Source organism: Triturus cristatus, chromosome 3_1, assembly GCF_964204655.1.
Source record: "Triturus cristatus chromosome 3_1, aTriCri1.1, whole genome shotgun sequence".
Classification (NCBI taxonomy): domain Eukaryota; kingdom Metazoa; phylum Chordata; class Amphibia; order Caudata; family Salamandridae; genus Triturus; species Triturus cristatus.
This window is the reverse complement of record NC_140583.1, coordinates 672,532,406-672,554,469: the sequence shown is the minus strand read 5'-3', so window position 1 is coordinate 672,554,469 and position 22,064 is coordinate 672,532,406. Positions and strand designations below refer to the sequence as shown.

General features: G+C 43.6%; 1 protein-coding gene across 7 annotated transcripts in view; it reads right to left on the bottom strand.

Moving 5' to 3' along the window:
* OSBPL5 (oxysterol binding protein like 5) overlaps window positions 1–22,064 on the bottom strand; it is a 1,218,591-nt gene that overhangs the window by 161,023 nt on the left and 1,035,504 nt on the right. For all 7 annotated transcript variants that reach the window (XM_085644727.1, XM_085644725.1, XM_085644728.1 and 4 more), the window contains one exon: window positions 7,294–7,375. In XM_085644727.1, the coding sequence (XP_085500853.1) occupies window positions 7,294–7,375 (82 nt within the window). The remainder of the gene's footprint in view (window positions 1–7,293; window positions 7,376–22,064) is intronic.

Below are 22,064 nucleotides of genomic sequence, written 5' to 3'. Positions count from 1 at the left end.
CTACTGCATCCTTAGATTTCTACAGGAAAACAGAACTGCTGTAGTGGACAAAATATAACAATAGAGTCTGAAAACACCCTTGTCTACCACATGTTCAGCATAATTGGTGTCGATGTGAAACATCTCCTTGAGAGCAGGCGTGCGACACCTTTAGTGTCTTTGGCACTGCAACATGTTCCATGTTAGAGTGCTTGCCACTTGGTAAGCAAAGCAATGTTGAGGAGCACTTCAGAAACCTTTTATTTTACAATGTATAAGAAATGGCTTGCAATGATGCTTAGAAATGTCCCTTCACCAGTCATGGCATTTGAAGTCAATTAAACCTCATGTGGTACTCTTCACAAGTTCTAGATCTCTTCTGTAAAGGGGAATTTGCTCCAAAGTTTCATAAGTGCTGGTTCATTTTTGCTGCTTCAATAACTGAGGGAATATGCACCCAGTTCAACGCATATGTTGCTGAACCTACCCAGGGAATCGCAATCTACAAGTGCACCAGTGTTGGCATTGAAAGCTATGTCAGTGGCCAGAGTTAGCAAATTGTTTACTGGCTCTTTTGGCGTAGCCAGTCTCAAGTGCCAGTGTTGAGAGGGCCTTTTCACAGATAACATTTTACAAGGGAAGGAAAGAGTGAGCGCGCATGACCAAAGACTTACTGAAGAAGTATTGTATGGTGTACTACAATAAGTTTGATTTGTAAAAATGCATTTGGACCTCATATACACTGTACGTACATGGTCTATATACAATACACTATCATTGCAGAAAGCAAGCAATAATAAAAGCAAAACGTTCCATAAACACCGGAATAACACTGTTTCTGTTATGTTTAATGGTGTGAAATGTGTAACCATTGATAACCATGTTTTTAAGGTATTGAGATCACTTGAAAACACTGCAAAAACCCCACCAGAATTTACCAAAAATAGAAGCTGAAAACAGGAAAGCCTAATTATATGATAAATAGATGTCCACTTACAAGTGTAAAAAGAGTTTGCTTAGGCACCTCAATCAGCACTGTAGTATGCTCTTTGATTCAACTCATGCTTAAGTAGCATATCAGGATTAAATGACAAGGCATTGCAGATGAACAAAGTGATTACCAAAAACTATGGTTGGACCCTAATATGAGGAAATGATATTCTACTACAGTTACGTTTGGAAGGAATTGCTAGATTACAATGTGTTTACTATTGCGTATTTTGTTATATTTCGCACGAAAAAAAGGATGTTAGTGGCGGTGGTGGGCCATTTAGGTGATCCCAGTACATCCCCTTATATGTTGTTCTTTGAGCCCTTCAAAAATGGAGGCTGGCTCCACCTAATAGCTGCACCCACTTTGAATAAAACCTATATCATTCTCTAAGAGCCCTGATTACCTTCTTTTTCCTTGCCTTATCTACTCTAGTCTCTCAGCAGCAAATAAGAGACTTCTGAGAGGCCGGAGGCGGGGGGGGGGAGAGAGAAAGAGTCCCCCCTTGCCTCTTCCCTCTCTCCTCTCCCAATAAGTGCCTTCTATTGGGTGCTGAGGCTGTTAGGGCAAGTGCGTCTGTGGTCCCTTTTCTTTTATGTGACAAGTCAGAGAGAGAAAAAGGAAAAGACAATGCATTAGGTAGAGCGAGTTGGCACCAGTAATAGGTGCACACAGTCTTCTAATAAAAACCTTAAATTTTCTTCCATATAAAGTGTATGAGCTGTTAAACAATCGTTCCAGACTCACACTGAACTTGTAGAAACCTTTGGTGCCCAATTGCCTGAGTCGATGAAGACTATTTCACTGGTTGTTCATAGATGTACTCTAGTGAAAGTATGAAGGTTGCGAGCTAATATATGAGGGTTGCAACTGAATAAGTAACATTTTATCATCATATTCATTGATTGTAAAAAAAATTAACATCTATGATGTCATGTTCTGTGATGTGATCATGGTCATGGGCCTTGTGTCATCACTTCCTCTGATGTCATCGTAGGTGTCAAAGGGCGCTGATGCTGCTTCCACTGCGCCTGACATGTTGCTGACATTCTTCAGCAGGCATAGCTAACTGAGGTCCCTCAGCTCCCATGCCCCAAGCGACAGCCCACCTCCTAGCACTTGCTGATCATTATTGTTAGCAGCCCATAGGATCAGCCTCCCTTCTTGGTCAAAGTTCAAAATATCTTTTGCGAGTAACCCCAGACTAACCTCATATCAAAGAGTACAGAATGGTTTACTCTAAAGTTCTGGGTTGGTAATGAGTTTATTTTATTTACTTATGTGCAGGATGCTGAGGATTTACTGTTGAAAAGCACCACGGGTAATATACAGACATTTTCAGAAATATTCCCAGCTGCCTCGCAGATCAGCCACATCCTTGACATGTGAATGGGAGCTGTAAATTCTCCTTACATTTGACTAAGGCGACGGATTAGGGGAATAGTGTCTGAGTCATGCATGCATTATATGAAACAAGCACTGACAAGTCTGCTATATTATGCTATAACATGCCAAGACGAACATACATTTATGTTATTTGCATACATTAGCACACTAAAGCTAGACCTGTGGGTTGGAAAATCCGTATTTAACAACCCTGTGTTGGAGGGCAGGCCCTCCAAGGCAGCGCTGTATTGTTTTTTTTTTTTTTTTTTTAAAAACCTTTATTTGTGCATAGTAAAAGAACAAATACGGGCCTACAACCATCCGGCCGGCCACAATACGGTTAAGCACTGAGTCAAACATTACATCCCTTGTGCATTGATGATCAAGCTTAGCTACGATTGACGAGGTATACACTGGAGAGATCCTTGACACCAGGGGAAGGAGAAGTGAAGGTTAATTTTAAGGTTTTTAAAATAATTTTTCAGAGAAAAAGGTCAGTAAAGGATAGAACGAAGGAGATTCGAGTCCGCAAGATGGCTTCACCACACAGGAGAGCAGCAGCATCATTAAAACGACCATAGAAAATCTCAGACAGTGAGGCGGTGCAGTTAGATAACAGGATAGTCACGTGAGTAAATACGCACCCCTCCAAAGCCGCCCCCACTCAATCCACCCCACACCCGGACCCCGAATCGAAACAAGCATAGCGCAGAGACATAGAAGAAAAAGGCCCATAGAACTAAAAACATTGAATTACCCCCCCACCCTACACCAATGCGGAGGCTACGGCCTGCCCCCCCCCCAGCATAGTGCCTGTCGCCCAATGAACCCGAAATATAGACAAGAGAGAAAGTAGGAATAGAACGAAGAAAATAAGGAAACAAAGAAGAAAGAAAGCGGGGAGGAGCCCCACGTAACCTCGGAGCGCCCGGGACCACCGGCCAGCCACGCCTCCACACACTGAAAACCCACTATACCCAAAAGCGATCGTGTGAAGATAGCGTGTCACAGCAATTTAAATGAAGGCAGACAATTCGCGACGAGTGCGCACAACATATGCAAACAGTTCCAGTCCGAGTCCAGTCCAGCCGTGAAACCATGGTGATATAACTCAACCTAGCCCTGGCCCGATCGCGGGCTTAAGATTAGACCAGCCCCCACATGAAGGCCCCGCATCCCGTGCAGACAAAGACAATATGGCCGCTGGGGAGAAGATGGAGAAGTAGAGTCACAAAATGGCCGCCGATCGGCTATTGAGGTCCCCTTGTGCACCATATAAAATCCAGACCTGGCCTGTAAAGTACACGAGTTCCACATAAGAGAAGCCGTAGGCCACCGTGAACGATTCCTCGAGGACGTCAGGTGTCGCTCAGCTGGATACTCTTGCGGGCGCAGTGGGGCAGGCAACAACAAGGCAGGCCGCGATGAACGGGGAAACAAAGTATCCGCAATTGAGCAGGAGAGCGATTGATCCTGGATGCCGGGAAAGCCAGTTGCAGACACCAGCGTAGCATGGTTATACACAGTCATTGCGGCCCCGCAAGAGGACAGAAGCACCGGCCGACCCATGTCTTGCTGATAACAAACGGGGCGCTCACGACCCGCAGCCGACAGTATGGAGTCGAACCGCTCACTCAGTGTTTGCAAGCCAGCACACAATTGCAGACGAAAGTCCCGCAGGGCAGCCAGAACGGAGCCGCATGTCAGCGGAAGCTGCGCCCCCACATCGGCAGCAATCCGGGACGGCACTGTGGAGCTAGAGCCTGGTAGAGGGAGGGCGAGGCGGGTAGCGGGCGAGACCGGAGCATCCCCCCCCAGCAGCAGGCAGGCAATCAACGCCATGTTTTACCGCTGAACGGTGCAGTGGCCAGGGGGGGGTCGTTACCAGGAGGCAATTCCCATCAGGTCTGCGCCGCAACAGATAAAAGCCAACAGTCGCTTCCCCTCCCTCGGGCTCTCTGTGCCGCCGACTAGGCGATAGAGGAAGGGGGTCTGCAGCCTCCCACAGCGCGGTCCACAGAGCGGGCCAGAAGACCCGCCACACCGGGGCCTACCCTATAGCTCCAGCCCGTTAGGTGCAGGGTGCAGGAGGTGTCCGGGCTTCTCTCCCCCGGCTCATCTGGCGACAGTCCGTGGTGTGAGGCGGGATCGGGACCGCGGGGATCAGGTTTGCGCCAGCGGGTCCGGTGACTGCGGAGCTTCCAGGGGGCCGGCCAAGGCCACAATAGAGCAGGGGTCCAGTGCGAAGAACAAAGGCACCAAGAACTCCGGCATCCGGGCGGGCTAGGACTCCGGGAAAGCGGCGGCGCGGTCAGCGCGTCGTCGCACACGGTGCACCTCGAAAATCGGCGAGGATAGGAATCAGGATGATAGTCCGAGGCCACGGGCCGACGGAGCCGGGCGCTCAAGCGTCTGCTCCGGTCGCCATCTTGGCTCCTCCCTCAGCGCTGTATTGTTATCGTTTATTTTCCTTAAAGCATCGCAGAGGATGGCAGACGCCTGCGAGGCAGAAAAACCTTGCTTTTTAAATCACACGTCTCACTCAAACCTAGTGAATCTATGTTCATAGACAGACCAAATTCCCACTCCATAAACAGGCTGTTCTACTATGTTTACGTAGCACAGGTACAGCTTGAGATCACAATTGATTGGTCTAACCAATTTCATGAACTCGCAGTAGGTCATGTGATCATCAATAAATGTTACTGAATCTTGTGTTCTCTTGACATATCTCTGGTGTGAGTGTGTGGGTGTGTATGTATGTATGTATATATATATTCACTGAAAAAACCATAGGTTTCACACATGTTATAGTTAGCGGAAATTTTACTGATAAAAAACCAGTGAAATTGCCCCGTTATAGTTAGTGCTGGCAACTATAACTCACGCGACCGCAATCCTCTGCTGATGCTAATACTGTATTTAGACACTTATTTGCCCATGTCTTCTTCCATACATTTTTAGCTATACATATATTACAAATATTTTTTTTTCATAAAGACACATATGTCATCAGCAGAAGATTGCGGTCGCGTGAGTTATAGTTGCCAGCACTAACTATAACGGGGCAATTTCACTGGTTTTTTATCAGTAAAATTTCCGCTAACTATAACATGTGTGAAACCTATGGTTTTTTCAGTGAATTTGCAAGGTTTTTTAAATGCTAATTCCTAACTATAACGTGTGTGAAACCTATGGTTTTTTCAGTGAATTTGTACGGTTTTTTAAATGCTAAGTTACTTTACGCCATTCGAGGCGTGCGCGCCCACTTAACGCAGTTCGTTCCGTGCACGGTTTTTATCAACTTTAATAAGCCCTGTACATTTGGTGGCCTTCGGCCACCAAAAGCACAGGGGGTGGGGTCAATGTGGATAGTGTTTTTTTTATTTCGATTTTATAATTTCATGTTGCCAAAATTTAGTTTTTTTTACCTATTAATAAGCCCTGTACATTTGGTGGCCTACGGCCACCAAAAGCACAGGGGGTGGGGTAAGTGTGGATAGTGTTTTTTTTTTTTTTTTTTTTACCGTACGCTTACGGTAAGCGTACGGTAAGCGTACTCGGCGAAATTGCCGAAAAAAAAATAAAACCGTTTTTGCTCTTGGGGGATGTTTGGGGACTCCCTCAACATGACTATGTGGGAGGGAGTTGTCAAAACAGCCCCATAACATGTTTTTGGCCATCTTGTTTGATAAACAACACTCAGTGCGAGAGACAAAATGGCGGCCGCCGCTTCCTGGTTTCGGCCGATTCGAATGTTTACTAAGATCTAAGAGCCAATCAGAATCGCGCTCGCGCACGCCACCGTACGCTTACGGTAAGCGTACGGTAAGCGTACCGTAAGCGGGCTCAGATATATATATTGATTTAAAGGCTATTTTCTCAGAATCTACTGAACAGATTTACACCAAACCTACAAAAGGCACTTCCTTGACCTAGGGACTACCTCTCTGCCAAATTTCTAGTAATTCTGTTCAGCCGTTCGGGCTGTAGCTCGTTCTAAAGGTCCTATGGAAAAATGCATGGGAAAAACGCGTTTTGGGACCCCCCTTTTATCTCAGCCCCCGCTTGACGAATCCCCCCGAGACTTTCAGGGTAGGAGCGGAGCGTAGCGCCCCACCTATTTTGAGAAATTCGCGAGGATTCATCGACTGGCGCCAAAGTTATTCAAAATAGAATGTTGAGGTTTTCCTATGGAAAAGGGGTCCTAACTATAACTACCTACTGGCGACCGCCAGTAGGTAATGTATGTATATTTGTGTATGTATATAAATATTTACACAGGTGCACAGACAAATGTCGCAGATGTCGGAGGAGGTGGCGGGCTGTGATACACCTTAATATATATTCGAATAAGTAAATAAAGAGACTGCGTTTAAGGCAGCAGTTTACACCAAGTTAATCCGGCGCAGTGCAACGCATCTCTATCTCACACACACACATCTATTTGTGCAAAGACAGTGAAAATAAACATGACCCAATACCACATCCTCTTTAGAGCAACTGTGCTAAAAGCCCATTCAAATGTTTATTACTGCACTGCAAAGGTCGCTTTCAAGTTTATTACCGCAGTGCAACAAAAATGACATTATAAAAAAGCTGTTTACTGCCTGACAGATTGCATGAAACAATTACTTTCCAGAGGAAAAGAACTTATGAGCAGAGGCACATCTTGGGACCTGAAATCTGAAAATAGCATTTTCAAGAGTGTCTTAATTAAAGATACTTTTAATGACATAATTGTGTTTTCATCATACAGCGGTGGGAGCTGGGTGTGACTCCTACTGAGTAGAAAAGGGTTATGAAATTGTAAACTAAATATACCAGGAGAGGCTCTGTATTTCGACAGATGTCGTCAAATGTGTATTTCTTTTCCATTTCAATGTTGACAAGAAATATATTCAGTGATTAACTACGCAATTGTTCCTGCCCCTTACCTTTGGTTTTTTATAAAAGCCCGACAGGTACCATCTCAAAACCTGCTTCATTCGGCAGTAGGCATCATCCTCAAAGGCCGCCCTGCGGGAAGACAGAGGTCGGGTGGGTTACTCAACTGAGCTTCGAAACACTGAAATAGACAAAATTCAATAGTAGAAACCAAAGAGGTCGTTTTCGTACCAAGAAACTAAACGTCAAGGGGAGCCTGTGGTTGAAACATAATAATCTTCGTGTGTCATTATTGTCTCCGTAGGAGTTCAGCTCAGAAACAAGCTGTAGAAATGCTCCCCCGCGGAATTCACACTCCCGCGTGCTCCGAGGGAGCGCGTGCCCTGTGCTGTGGGGAGCTGGAGAGCCCAGACCTCAAGGGGCACACGTTCTCTTACAAGACAACACAATAAAACGCTCTCCAGTTACCTGAGCCTAACCTGCGGCTTCAACAGGTGTGCACCACCTCTGCACGCAGGCTGACACCCTCCCCAGTGTATCACCCATGACGCTATAATTCTTGAAGTTGCCAATAAGAAACAACACAAAATGTTACTTGACAATCCATTCGCGGTAATTAATTCATATTATATGATTCATTATTTGAAACATTGCGCTTACACTGAGACTCTGAAAAGCATCCATGTTCAAAAGAAACACGGCACCAGAATATTAATATGAGTCCTCTTTATGACGCTGTTTATGATACACAGGTTGACATGTATGTGCCCACTTCTACCGGTGTGCCTTTCCTGACTACCACCAACATCTGATGCACCATGCAGTGGGGCTGTGATACTCTTTTACCAGGGGCAACTGAAGGCAAAGCAGTCACTTCTGTATCATTTACAGCTCCTCTGTATTGAAAGCCTATATCTATATCTATATACACACACACATATATATAAACATTCATAATTAATATTGAAGGATTAACCAGAAGATACATACGTAAATCATTTATCATGAAAATGCAATACTTAGTAAAGAAATTGTTTATGTCACCACTGCCACTTTAAATGCTACAATGAGCACGAAACCTGGTCCCTTTTCGCTGTCTGAACATTGGTTTAAAAACAGGGTTGAACTGGACTGCTTTTCAGCTGTATATGATTAAGGTTCGCAGGAACTGAAACGCGCCATGCTTGAATTATTTTATCTTGCTTGAAATAAAATCCTTCTTTATTGAAGCACGTCTGGTGGGCCTGATTACGCAGCACTGAAGTGGTGCGTGTTCTTCTTTTGGAATATATGTATATATATATATATATATCAACGCTCCCAATTCTTGCCGGTGGCTCGTGCACTCGGTAGCGGGTGCTGGAGACGCGACGGCAAGATCGCGTATAATAGCGTCGCTCCAATGAATAAATACCAGCACTCGCAGGGGGTTAATCCTGATGCGGATTTAATGGCACACAAGATAGAAAAACAAACGCGTTTCAGCGGTACGCCTTCGTCAGTGTTTGGCGGCCGCCGCACACAAACCTCGTGATTTATACGTCATCATTAGGTAACAGGATGGGTACATGGGCGCCATGATTACTCCAGGCAACATCATCTAATATAATGATTAATACATTTGCTGATACAGACTCATTTCTGCACCAAATGTTAACACAATTAATTGTGGCAGTCAACAATGGATTGGCACTTTCGTCATCGCGCATGATACAGATCTCATACATAAACCTGTTTGGTATATTAGATCAGTTCCTAAATCCATAGGTGCCATATTTGATTTAGGCAGCGCGACATGGTTTAGAAGATTATAAACATCTGCCAAAACTTATAAGTCAGCCAAATCATATGCGGCATCCTAGTACAATAAGGCGATGTGCTGTGTCAGCTACAGAATACATTGATCACTTGAACAGCAATAATTTAAATCTAAGGTTCACCAGTAACATCAGTTCTAGTGAGGTCACGTATTTGGATGTGAAGGTATTTGTGGCTGAGGGAAAGATTGAAACATCACTATTTCAAAAATCTACCGCAGGTAACTCAGTGCTACACGCAAGGAGTGGCCATCCGGTGAGTTTGAAAAATAGTATCCCCTATGGGGAACTATTGCGTATTAAACGCAATAGTACTAGACTGGAGGATTTCCAACAATCGGCTGTAGAGAGTATAGAAAGGTTTCAAGCGAGAGGCTACAAAAGGAAAATTCTTGAAAAAGCATGGAAGAAAACTGAGACAAAAAACAGAACAGTGTTATTGAGAGATGTTCCTAAAAATAAAAAGAAGGACAGTGAGAATGCACCAAACTTCAGGCTGATTACTAACTATTCCAATGTAGTGACCAATGTTAGAAAAATCATACAGGCTAACTGGAATATACCTCAATCATATGTAATCATCGGTTGCAACATTCCTGTACATCCATCTCTCACCTTTAGGAAAACACGATAGCTCAGAGACCATCTGGTCAAAAGTCATTTGCCATCTACTCCAAAACGGATTCTAGGTATAGCAGGTTTCTATCCCTGCGGAAAATGCAAAGCTTGTGCTAACAGCAGTAAGGTAACATCATATGTGATTCCAGGACGTAGGGATCCTATACGTATCTCTAAGTTCATGAATTGCAACACAGCTTTTGCAGTGTATTGTCTGGTCTGCCCATGTGGCCTCAGGTACGTGGGCAGTACCATACATGCAGCCAAGATTCGCATCCTAGAACACCAGCGAGCAATCCAAAATAATGATAGCAACTATCCGGTTGCTAGACATTTCCAGTTACATCATAACAGCAACCGGAAACTAGTGAAATACTTCTGTTTGGATTATGTAGCACGTGACTCTAGAGGAGGAGACAGAGAGAAACGTCTTAGGAGACTGGAGTCCCATTACATTATTGATATGGCCACTAAGGTCCCAACAGGACTTAATATGGGGGAGGAACTGGGAGTTCACTTGTAAATATGTAAATACAGCTGTGTATGTAACAATCAGGAAAATACAGGAAAGGTTGGGAGCACCATGTATTGGTTTGTTGAATGAATTGTGACAGTATTATTGACTTTGATTTGATTTGCTTATTTTTGTCGGCCGTGAAGCATTTGCATGATTAGGTTTGATGAATAGTATATGTACTCACGATAACATAAGGTGAACTATGTAGGGTCACCGTTTATGCCCATACAGGGCTTTATCACGACACAGCACATCGCCTTATTGTACTAGGATGCCGCATATGATTTGGCTGACTTATAAGTTTTGGCAGATGTTTATAATCTTCTAAACCATGTCGCGCTTCCTGAATCAAATATGGCACCTATGGATTTAGGAACTGATCTAATATACCAAACAGGTTTATGTATGAGATCTGTATCATGCGCGATGACGAAAGTGCCAATCCATTGTTGACTGCCACAATTAATTGTGTTAACATTTGGTGCAGAAATGAGTCTGTATCGGCAAATGTATTAATCATTATATTAGATTATGTTGCCTGGAGTAATCATGGCGCCCATGTACCCATCCTGTTACCTAATGATGACGTATAAATCACGAGGTTTGTGTGCGGCGGCCGCCAAACACTGACGAAGGCGTACTGCTGAAACGCGTTTGTTTTTCTATCTTGTGTGCCATTAAATCCGCATCAGGATTAACCCCCCGCCAGTGCTGGTATTTATTAATTGGAGCGCCTATATATATATATATATATATATATATATATATATATATATATATATATATATATATATATATATATATATATATATATATTATATATATATTTACACACACACACATATACATAACATTTATGATTATTATTAATGAATTTTTATAGAGTACATGGCTACCCAAAATGTGGCTTCCCAGGGCTGACAGAACTAGTGAGAAAATATATACTGTTTTAAGTGAAAAGATATGTTTTTAGTTGCTTTCTGAAGATTAGCAGGTTTCCAGTTATTCTAAGATGAATCGGAAGTGAATTCCAAAGTTTGGACACCAAATAAGTAAATGAGCGGCCCCCACCTCTTGCTCTCTTAATTCTAGGTCTTTCAATCTCAACTCTCTAGGGGCGCTATACAAGGGAATGAGATGCCTAAGAATATTTGGGCCAGGCGTTTGTTTTATCCTGTGAGCGATGTATAAAGCTTTGAATTCTATCCTTTCGTTTATGGGTAACCAATGGAGTTTCACGGGGCCGAGCGTGCTGATTATATTTTAGGTAAACCCAACAGTACTCAAGCCGTGAGATTTTACTTGACTTGCAGCTTTTTGGTGACTTATGAAGGGCTGCTTAGATGAAGAAAGTTGTCATAGTCTAAACGGGAGAGTACGAGACCTTGAACCACTGTCGTCCGCCTTTTCATAGGGAGTCACTAGAGCATCTTTCTAAGAGCTCTTAAAAGGCCAAAGCAGGTACCCACAACTTTCTTTGCCTGGAAAGCCATGGTACCAGCAACTCTCTTTGCCTGGAAGGCCATAGTTAAATCTTCATCCAATATGGCCCAAAGGCTCTTCACTTCTGGTTTGGGGGGGGGCTCCCCTAAGGACAGGGGCCAGAGATATTGATGCCATAACGAGGGGTTGTTTTCGATCACCATGACCTCTGTTTTATCCCCATTTAGCTTGAGGTAGCTTGTTGCCATCTAACTGGTCACTTAGGGACCGATTCCGATCCGGGTCGGAAGGGCACCGAAAGCGATCCACCCGGAAAAACTACGAGCCGTATGCGTGTTTTCCACCCGACTCATACAGCTGTACGAGCAAGCAAGTACGGTGCGAGCTACATGAAATTCACCGACCGAGTCGTTTCCGGGTCCGAACCGCTCCGTACGTCTCGGCCGTAAGCTAACCGTGGCGTGCAATGGATGCGATTTACGACCAAGCCAGTATGATGCACGCGTCGGACAGCTGGTGCGAGACGGAGTGTCCGGCTCGCAAAACGTCCAGGAAGTTGCCTTTGGGGGTCCCCGTCGGACCCCCTGTCACCCGCAGCCCTACTACTCAGACACAGGGGGGGACCCAAGGGTCTCCCCAACACAGGCATGTATGGTGCGGATGGCACTGATGCGTACCCACTGTAGGGGGTGTCCTTGTGCGAGACGTACCCATTCAGTCAATGGGAGTCCATGTACGCATCGTACGACCGGCTCCCATTGACTTCTATGGGAGTCCGACCGAACCGAGTCCGGCAGCATACGGCCGCATCGTACTTGCTCGGTCGGACTGCAGGACTCCGGATTGGTCGGAAAACACTCCGGATCCACCTCGGTCGGAGAGCTTTCTGACCCAGATCGGACTCGGCCCCTAAATAGTAAGGCTTTCAAAAGCTGAGTTGGTGTTTGGTGACAAGGAGACAACAATCTGATTGTTGTCTGCGTGTGACACCATGGTAAAACCATAAGTACAAATGATGTCTGATAGAGGGTGAACATACACATTAAAGAGCATAGGGCGCAAAGAAGAGCTTTGTGGCACTCCCCAGTTAAGCTGATGTGTCTTCGAAAAGAAAGGTCCTTTACTCACGTGAAAGATCCTATTAGCTGGAAATAAAGTAAACCATTTTAGCACCTTGACAGTAATGTCTGTCTCTTCTAATCTATGTAGTAAGATTGGATGGGTGACTGTATCAAAGGCTGTGCTCAAATCAAGAAGAATGAGCGCAGCTAACCCACCCCGATCCAGTGTATTTTTAAGGTCTTCTGTGGCCATTAAGAGAGCCATCTCTGTGCTGCAAACAGATTGAAAACCAGTTTGCGTCTGGTGCAGTAAATTGTTGGTATCCAAAAATTAGTCAGATAGCCATTTATCAGTTTTTCCAAAATTTTAATTACCCCCGGAAGTGGCGATACGAGTCTACAGTTTTCTGCCCGGTCAGGGTCTAGAGAAGGTTTTTTTCAACAACAGGTGAATAATCGCATGTTTCCATGTATCAGGAACAAATCAACTTTCCAAGGATAGATAACCATTAGAGCTGATATAATGACCTCTTCCATTTTCAACAGGATATCAAAAGGAGCTGGGTCCAGAGGAGAGCCGAATTTAACTGTGTTTGCTACTGTCAGGATGCCTTTGTTACTCAATTGTGGGAATGTTGCGAGTCCTGTCACAGACTTCTTGGCTGTAGCACTTTCTTTGGCTTCAATGATTCAATGAAGGGGTCTGAAATCTCATAAATAAGTCAGACCTTTCCAAGAAAATAGTTGGTCAGCTGCTCACAATGTTCCTTGGAAGGGGGAGCACCCCTACAATATTAGGTTTTAAGAAGGAATTCACACTAGAAGAGATTTCTTAGGAAGGCTGAAAAGACTGATTGATCCTGTCAGCAAAATCTTTTAACCTGGCTCTGCTGATCTTGTGCTGATACTTTTTAAGGCTTTCTTGTACATTTCCTTACTTCCCTCATCATACTAATGTCTCCATTTTCTTTTATCTATTTTGCACTCTTTCTTTAGCTCCCTTATCTCTGGTGAAAATCATTTATATATATCAAAACTCCAAGGTTCCCACCTTTGTCAAAATGACTGTCGCGCCTCTGAAGAGTGCAATGAGCACGAAACGAGTCATGCGTGAATCGACAGGCATACTGTAAACAGGATCCGCCCGCCGATCCGGCTTTTACCTCATGAAGGTTGCTGCAGTGGATGTCAGAGTGCGTCTCCACAGGTGGGAACTTTGGAGCTTTGATTTTTACACGGTCTCCCAGCCACGGGAGATGCACCACCCAGAAATTTGGGGCCACGGAGCTCCGAATCACGGAGTCCCAATGTGGAGGCATCCATGGAGGATTGACAAGCCAGATGTGCGAAGGAGCACCACCCCAGGATTTGGGGGCCACGCGGTGTGTTATGGAGCAGGTCGACTTCGTGGGGCAGCAACGGATTTAGCATATCGACCGGCACACCGAGGCCCATCTGGGGGCTATGAATGTCACAGCCGCAACGTTGCGCGCTCCATCTGGAGACAAAGAACACAAGAAGGCCCATAATGCTCTGCTAGTCGCAGCAGAGCGTCCCATCCAGGGCATGCATTGGAGCATTTAAATGATGAAGGCCGTGTCCTATGCGCCTTCAATTGCCAAACCTCTGAAGAGAAGTGGGGACACTTCGAAACGCGTCAGGCATCCATGGTAAATTGAACTGCTTAAAGTTATCGTTCTGATGGCGGAATGTATACAATAAAGGCTCATCATGAGCATGTTGCCGTTCGAGTGCTCCTTTTACGTTGGGTACTTTGGAGCTTGGATAAATACGCGGCACACCCTGCCACGAAGGAGCACCACCCCAGGATTTGGGGGCCACGCGGTCTGTCATCGAGCAGGCCGACTTCGTGGGGCAGCAACGGATTTAGCATATCCACCGGCACACCGAGACCCATCTGGGGGCTATGAATGTCACAGCAGCAACATTGTGCGCTCCATCTGGAGACAAAGGACACAACAAGGCCCATAATGCTCTGCTAGTCGCAGCAGAGCGTCCCATCCAGGGCATGTATTGGAGCATTTAAATGATGAGGGCCGTGTCCTATGCGCCTTCAATTGCCAAAGCCTCTGAAGAGAAGTGGGGACACTTCGAAACGCGTCAGGCATCCAGAAAATTGAACTGCTTAAAGTTATCGTTCTGCCGGTGAATTGTATACCATAAAGGCTCTTCATGAGCATGTTGCCGTTCGAGTGCTCCTTGTACGTTGGGTACTTTGGAGCTTGGATAAATACGCGGCACACCCTGCCACGAAGGAGCACCACCCCAGGATTTGGGGGCCACGCGGTGTTATCGAGCAGGCCGACTTCGTAGGGCAGCAACGGATTTAGCATATCCACCGGCACACCGAGGCCCATCTGGGGGCTATGAATGTCACAGCAGCAACATTGCGCGCTCCATCTGGAGACACAGAACACAACAAGGCCCATAATGCTCTGCTAGTCGCAGCAGAGCGTCCCATCCAGGGCATGCATTGGAGCATTTAAATGATGAGGGCCATGTCCTATGCGCCTTCTATTGCCAAAGCCTCTGAAGAGAAGTGGGGACAGTTCGAAACGCGTCAGGCATCCATGGTGAATTGAACTGCTTAAAGTTATCGTTCTGCCGGCAGATTGTATACCATAAAGGCTCTTCATGAGCATGTTGCCGTTCGAGTGCTCCTTGTACGTTGGGTACTTTGGAGCTTGGATATATATATATAAAACTCAAAAGGGACAAGAAAGTGGAACCTGTCGTATAAACAAAGAAAAGCTATAGAAAGTCTGGAAAAAGATGAGTCAATTATAATAAAACCATCGGACAAAGGCGGAAATATTGTCCTACAAACTAGAGACAATTACTGTAAGGAGGCCCTGCGACAACTTGAGGACAAAGGTAACTACGCCCCTACCACAGAAGAGGAGTATAAAAAAAGTATTCAAGACTATGCTACTTTGATTAACAAATGGTATGAGAAAGGAATACTATCAAGAGAAGAACTGCTATTTTTACAGAATCGACACCCCAAGATTCCCACTTTTTACCACCTACCCAAGTTACATAAAGATGCTTCTAGACCACCAGAGAGACCGATTGTGTCATCAATAGGAGGATTGACTGAGAATATGTCCAAATTTATAGACTATTTTCTTGCGCCTTTTGTCAAGCAATTGAGTTCCTACACCAAAGATACCAAAGACTTTTTGAAGCAAATTCAAGACATTGGATGGGAAGAAGATCTTATTATGATCACACTTGATATCTGTAATCTCTACACAAGTATCAGACACCAAGATGGTCTGGAGGCAGTTAAGAACTTTTTAAGACTTCGACCAGCCAGATACTTAGAGCACAGTGAAATGTTGCTAGAGTTCATCTCATTCTGTTCAAATAACAACATTTTTATCTTTCAAAATCAGAGCTATCGACAGATACAGGGTACGGCGATGGGCACCTGCTTCGCCCGCAGTTACGCGAACTTGTTCGTGGGCTGGTGGGAGAAGCACGTGGCCTGGTCCGATGACAAAAATGAGTGGGTGGAAAAAGTAATCTGTTGGCGGAGATATATTGATGATCTCTTCATTATTTGGAGAGGATCTTTAACATCAGCAGAACAATATATCTCCGCACTTAATGAAAATAACTTGAATCTAAAATTTACTAGTGATATAAGCCCAAGGGAAGTAAACTTTTGGATTTAAGGGTTTTTGTTAACGAAGGTGTCATTCAAACAGCTCTACACCGTAAAAGTACAGCCGGGAACTCAGTTTTACATGGACGTAGTAGTCACCCAGCGACTCTTATAAAGAGTATTCCCTATGGGGAATTACTCCGTATTAAAAGAAATAGCTCACAAAAGATAGACTATGAAAAAGCTGCTAGTGACAGTATTATACGATTTAAATCAAGAGGCTATTCACAAAAAACTTTACGACTGGCTAAATAGAAAGTTGAAACCAAAGAAAGACACATTTTATTAAATGACACAAACACAAAGAAATCAGGAGAAGATACAGGAAATTTGAGATTGATTACCAGTTACTCATCAGCAGCAAGTAAAATAAGAACAATATTAAATAGGAACTGGAAAATCCTAAAATCAGATAATGTTGTGGGAAGAGAACTTCCAGATTATCCACAAATATCATTTAGAAAGTCACGCTCTATCAAAGATCGTATAGTACAAAGTCATCTCTCCAAACAGACAACTGGTGGCAGCTTACAGAACCTTCATGGTTCATTCCCATGTGGAAAATGTAAAGCCTGCAGCTCCAGCAAAAGAATTTTCACGTATCAAACCCCTGGGTATCAACAAAACAAAAAGATCTCTAAATTCATGACGTGTACCACGACATATGTGGTATACTGTTTGGAATGCCCATGCGGCTACCGCTATGTGGGTAGAACAGTCAATGCAGTAAAGATGCGGGTACTGGAACATCAAAGGGCAATTGCCAATAAGGATGAAAACTATCCAGTTGCCCGTCATTTCGCCAGCCATCACAATAGCAATAGATCACTATTACAGTTTTTCTGTCTAGACTGTGTCCCCAAGGAAATCAGAGGGGGAGACAGAGAGAAAAGGTTACGACGTCTGGAGTCAAGATATATCATCGAACTTCAGACCAAGTACCCGAATGGGCTTAATGCTGGAGAAGAATTAATAACCCACGTATGATGAAAAATCAATTAGAACAGCATCCTTTGAATATTTGGCACAAAATTAAAGTTTACATTTTTTTTTAAAAAGTGACATCAAAGCAGATTAAAGCCCATTCAGGGCGGTATAACGAATAGGAATAAAAATAATCTCATTCACATTTGAATTATTATTTTAAACGCAAACATAGGATTACAATGAGCAATTTTCCTTAATAGAAATAAAGAAAAGTAGAGCAGAATATTAATTTCTGGAGCAGTGAAATCATGAATGAATATCTTTTATATTTAAAATCATGTAATAGGATAGCAATTTATTGTTTATAGAATGACTGCTAACAATAATGAATTAGAATTATGTTGGTTTGCACATTTCAATATTGCGTCAATGAATTTTCATGTGTAGTCCTTTCTTTGTTTTGATGCACCTTGCCATTATTTACTTCCGCTTCAGAGACGTCAGCCAACACTGACAAAGGCTACGGCTGACACGCGTCTGTTTTGTTATAGTTTGCACCAAAATAAATCCTTTACTGGATTGAATACCAACAGGAGTGCTGGTCCTTTCTGTGTGTGAAAGCAACAGTATATATATATTTATATAATAGTGCTTTATCTACAGTATTTTTTCTCCTATGCAAGGGATGACATATGAATCTATATTTAGTATTCTGATTTGCATTCTTTATGTATTGCACTTGATTGGTTTTGCCCATTCATGATCTTACTCGAGTAACCTGTGTGTATATATATAATTGGTATATATATTTTTGATGTATATATTTTTTATACATTAATCTGAGTCCAACTGTGAAGCTCTTCCTTGACCCAGAGATCATTTTACACCTAATATTTATCCAAATATTTCTCGTCACACGTTATTTTTGGATATGATATGTTTTTTCCTTATTCCTTCCGTATTTTTGCACTATTTTTGCACTTATTTGATGATCCATTTTTAGCTTAGACACATTACATTAGATTTGCAATAGACCATTTGTATCTAAGACCGACTACCACTACATATGATTTTAGGCAATGATTATATTTATGTCCCCCGGTTGTTTACCCTTAAGAGTAATATGTATCTAAAATGTATGGATGTCGGGTGCTACAGGCATTTAAGCCACTATTTTTGCACTATCCACCTATAATTTGCATAGAGTCCAACAATTCGCTCTAGGGCTACAGCATTTGTTTTTATAACTGGCATTTAAGCCATGAATTCTATTTAAACCAGGAAGGGAAGCAGTTATATTGCAAATAGATGGTCTGTTTTTATTGACTTATTTATTTATTTATTTATTGTCTTAAATCTAAATAACAGCGCAATTTGCACAACCAGACGGTTTAATTCTTACAAATGTATGGATTAGGCTATAATGTATTTTGCATTTTACCATGAAAGTGGAGTAGTGTTTTTACTATGTCTACAATTCCAGAGGTCACATGTTTACAAACTTGCACTTTGAACTTTATGTGCCGGCTATTTATTGGATCTTGTTTAAAACACACGTTGTCATGTGATCAAGGCTCTGCTGAGCCGAAACGTTATGACGGCAAACCCCGCGAAATAAATACGCACTGCAACGAAGGTCCGTGTCTGCTTGTAATTTTGGAACGTTGACGCCCATCGTCTTCCTTATGCACCAGCGGCAATTGGATATATATATATATATATATATATATATATATATATATATATATATATATATATTCTACTTCTTTCCCTCCCATAAAAACAAGCATTGGCAAAGTCAACAGGCCTGGCCTTACCAATACTTGTTTCATTTGCTATGGTTTATCTTTAATTGAGCATCCCAAGAAAACCCCATGTTAGCTATCTTGGAACGGTACACTCATCATATAAATCAACAAGCATTATAAGATGGCTGCCATGGTATGCACATACATCCAAATGAGTGCAGACACACAGGTAGCCATTTTAGATTGATTTCTGTTATGCTTCATGGCAAAGGAAATACATGGAAAGGAATGGGCACTGGCAAAGTCAAATACTTTGAGACCAAGTAAAATGCCTGTTGTCATTGCCAGTGCTTGTTAAAATCTGGTTTGAGCTGCAGATCTCGAGTACTAACTCCAGTATGCAGATCTCGAGTACTAACTCCAGTATTTGTGTTTAATAACAGCTGTCCAGCCAGTAATGATCTGTGCAGCCAGGGACACCAAAACATATTTTCCCTGCTGCCTCCTTTTGTAGGTGGTTCTTTTACTGCTTGCACTTGTGTGATTGGTAAGCTTCATTTTTTGCTGTTATCTTGTAAAATAGATCAATGTTGCAAGATTCTGCCACACACATAAAAAGCATATGCAAGCATAACTAATGCAAGCTTTCCTTACACTCAGAAGATGGAGCAGATGTTTAAGCACTTTTGCAGTGCAGTCAGATTTCCAGTAGGTAGTAAAGTTCGTTTTATCACATGTGGTACCGGAGATACTACCTGGGGGAAATCTGATGGCTAGGACTCAAGTGCCTTGTACAGGGTGTTTTGGTGCTGCTTACAACATATTCATGGAATACGAATGTGTGTGATTCACACATGCATGGGATTCCTCATCTCCACTGGCTAACATACACATTTGAAAATATTTCCCAATAGATGGTGTACTTTGGCACGGTACATCTTTTCAAGAACACTGTTATTGATATTTTCCCATGACTGGATTCCCCCATACCTGAAAATATATTTTTTGCCTGAAAAAGTCCATTGTTAGAACAATTATAAGAAGCATAAATAAAATAAGATTCTTACTGCATTGTGCAGGAGTTATTACTACTTGCTTCCTAACAGCATCTGCATTTATTGTTTGCTTATATGTGGTGCACCCCTGGTCTTTATGTTTTGAATCTATTTCCCCAGAGGGAGGAGAGCACCTTTTTGGGCAGAAGGTGCATACAAGGCTGTGCACACATGACATGAAATATTGACATATCTTTGAAATTCAGGGCTGTTAGACCGGCACCATTGGCGTGGGTCTCCCTTCCATTTTTTGCCTTTACCTACTGTGTTTTGCTGTGTGTTGGACTCCATGTTTGCTGGTTTAGATGCTTTGGGCACTCTGCCACTGCTGTTCAGTGCCAAAGTGCAAGTACTCCCTTTGTGAATTATTGTTATGGATTAGTGATTCCATGATTGGCTGATTTGAGATACTTGTCAGACCCTAGTACAGTGCACTATGTGTGCCCCGGGCCTCTAAATCGAATGCTGTTGGTGGGCTTGCAGCACTGAATGTGCCACTCACAGAAGCAGCTTGTAAAATGTGACTCAGGCCTGCCATTGCAGAGCCTGTGCACAGTCTGGGATTGCCATGTCGAAATGGCAAGTGCACACACTTACCAGGCCCTAAACCTTTCCTTTTCTACATATTAGTCACCCCTAAGGTAGGTCCAAGGTACCTCTGTGGGCAGGGTGCATTGTATGTGAAAGGTAGGACATATTGACCACAGGGAGCTGCTCCTAGAGTGATGTGACCCTACTACAGTTGCTGTGCGTGGCATGTCCTGATAGTGAAATACTGCCAATTTCGTTTTTCACTTTGTAATGCTATCTGTTCTCATAGGACAGAATGGGGAGTTTGTTTACAACATCTTATAAACCAACTGACCCAAATAACAAGATGAAAAAGTAAAGTTTAGTATGCCTGAACTCAGAATGTTAAAGTGAATCTTTTAGTGGGGGTGATTTTTACATTCTGTGTTTCAAAAAAACACTTTTAGAAAGTAGGTATTTTCTTGCCTAACTATCCAGTGTGCCTCTGCTAGGTTTGTGTATTACATGTCTGTCTTTCGGATGACAGGGGCTGGAGAGGTGCAGCGGCTCCAGAAGTTTGATGAGTCAGGACTGGGGTGAATAGGTCCGGACTGCATTTGGAGAGGTGGGAGGAGTAGCACCTTCACCTGAATAGGGCTGTGACTGTCTTCCACAATGACGGCTCCACCCCCCTGTGGTGTGTTTAGAGCCAGGGCTCACACTGACAATGGAGGTTGTTGTGCACTTGCAAAGTGCCCCACAGAACTGGGTTTTGCTGGGTACAGACAATCTCTGCCTTCAGAGAACAAAGGATTTTGGGGTATAAAAAGAGGGAAATCAAGAGGAACCTTTGCCAAGGAGAAGAGCAGGATAAGTGAGGAGGAATACTGACCCTGTGCTGTTTGCTTTCTGAGGTTGGCTTGCAGTGGCTGCTTGCTGCCAAGGAAAGGAGGAAAAGGACTTTTCTGTTTGCTTCTCACCCGCTTGAACAAAACATCTCCAAGGGTTTGAAACTGAGCTTGCCTCCTGTTCAGAAGTCTCAGGGACACAAAGACTTCACCACCAGCTTCCCTGAATTTCCTTGGTGGGAATTCAAACCTGCATAGAGGAGCCTGTTGCTGTTTAGGACCTCTAGAGACAGTTTGTCGCTGGGATCTGGAAAATTGATGCAACATCAAAGAAGTGTGTCGCATCTGCACCTGTTTTCTGACCCATCGCCAAGAAACCGTCGCAGTGCCTGCCGGGGCTCGAGAAATCACCGCACGACGCATCGGGTGCAATGATCTCCGAAGTCTGAGATCACCGCACTGATCCCAACGCAAGCCTGCTGTGCGCCTGCATGAAACCACGCATTGTACCAGATTGACGCATCGAATCAAGGCGCCAAGACTGTCGCATCATTGGTGGACGCAGTAAGAAACCGATGCATCACCT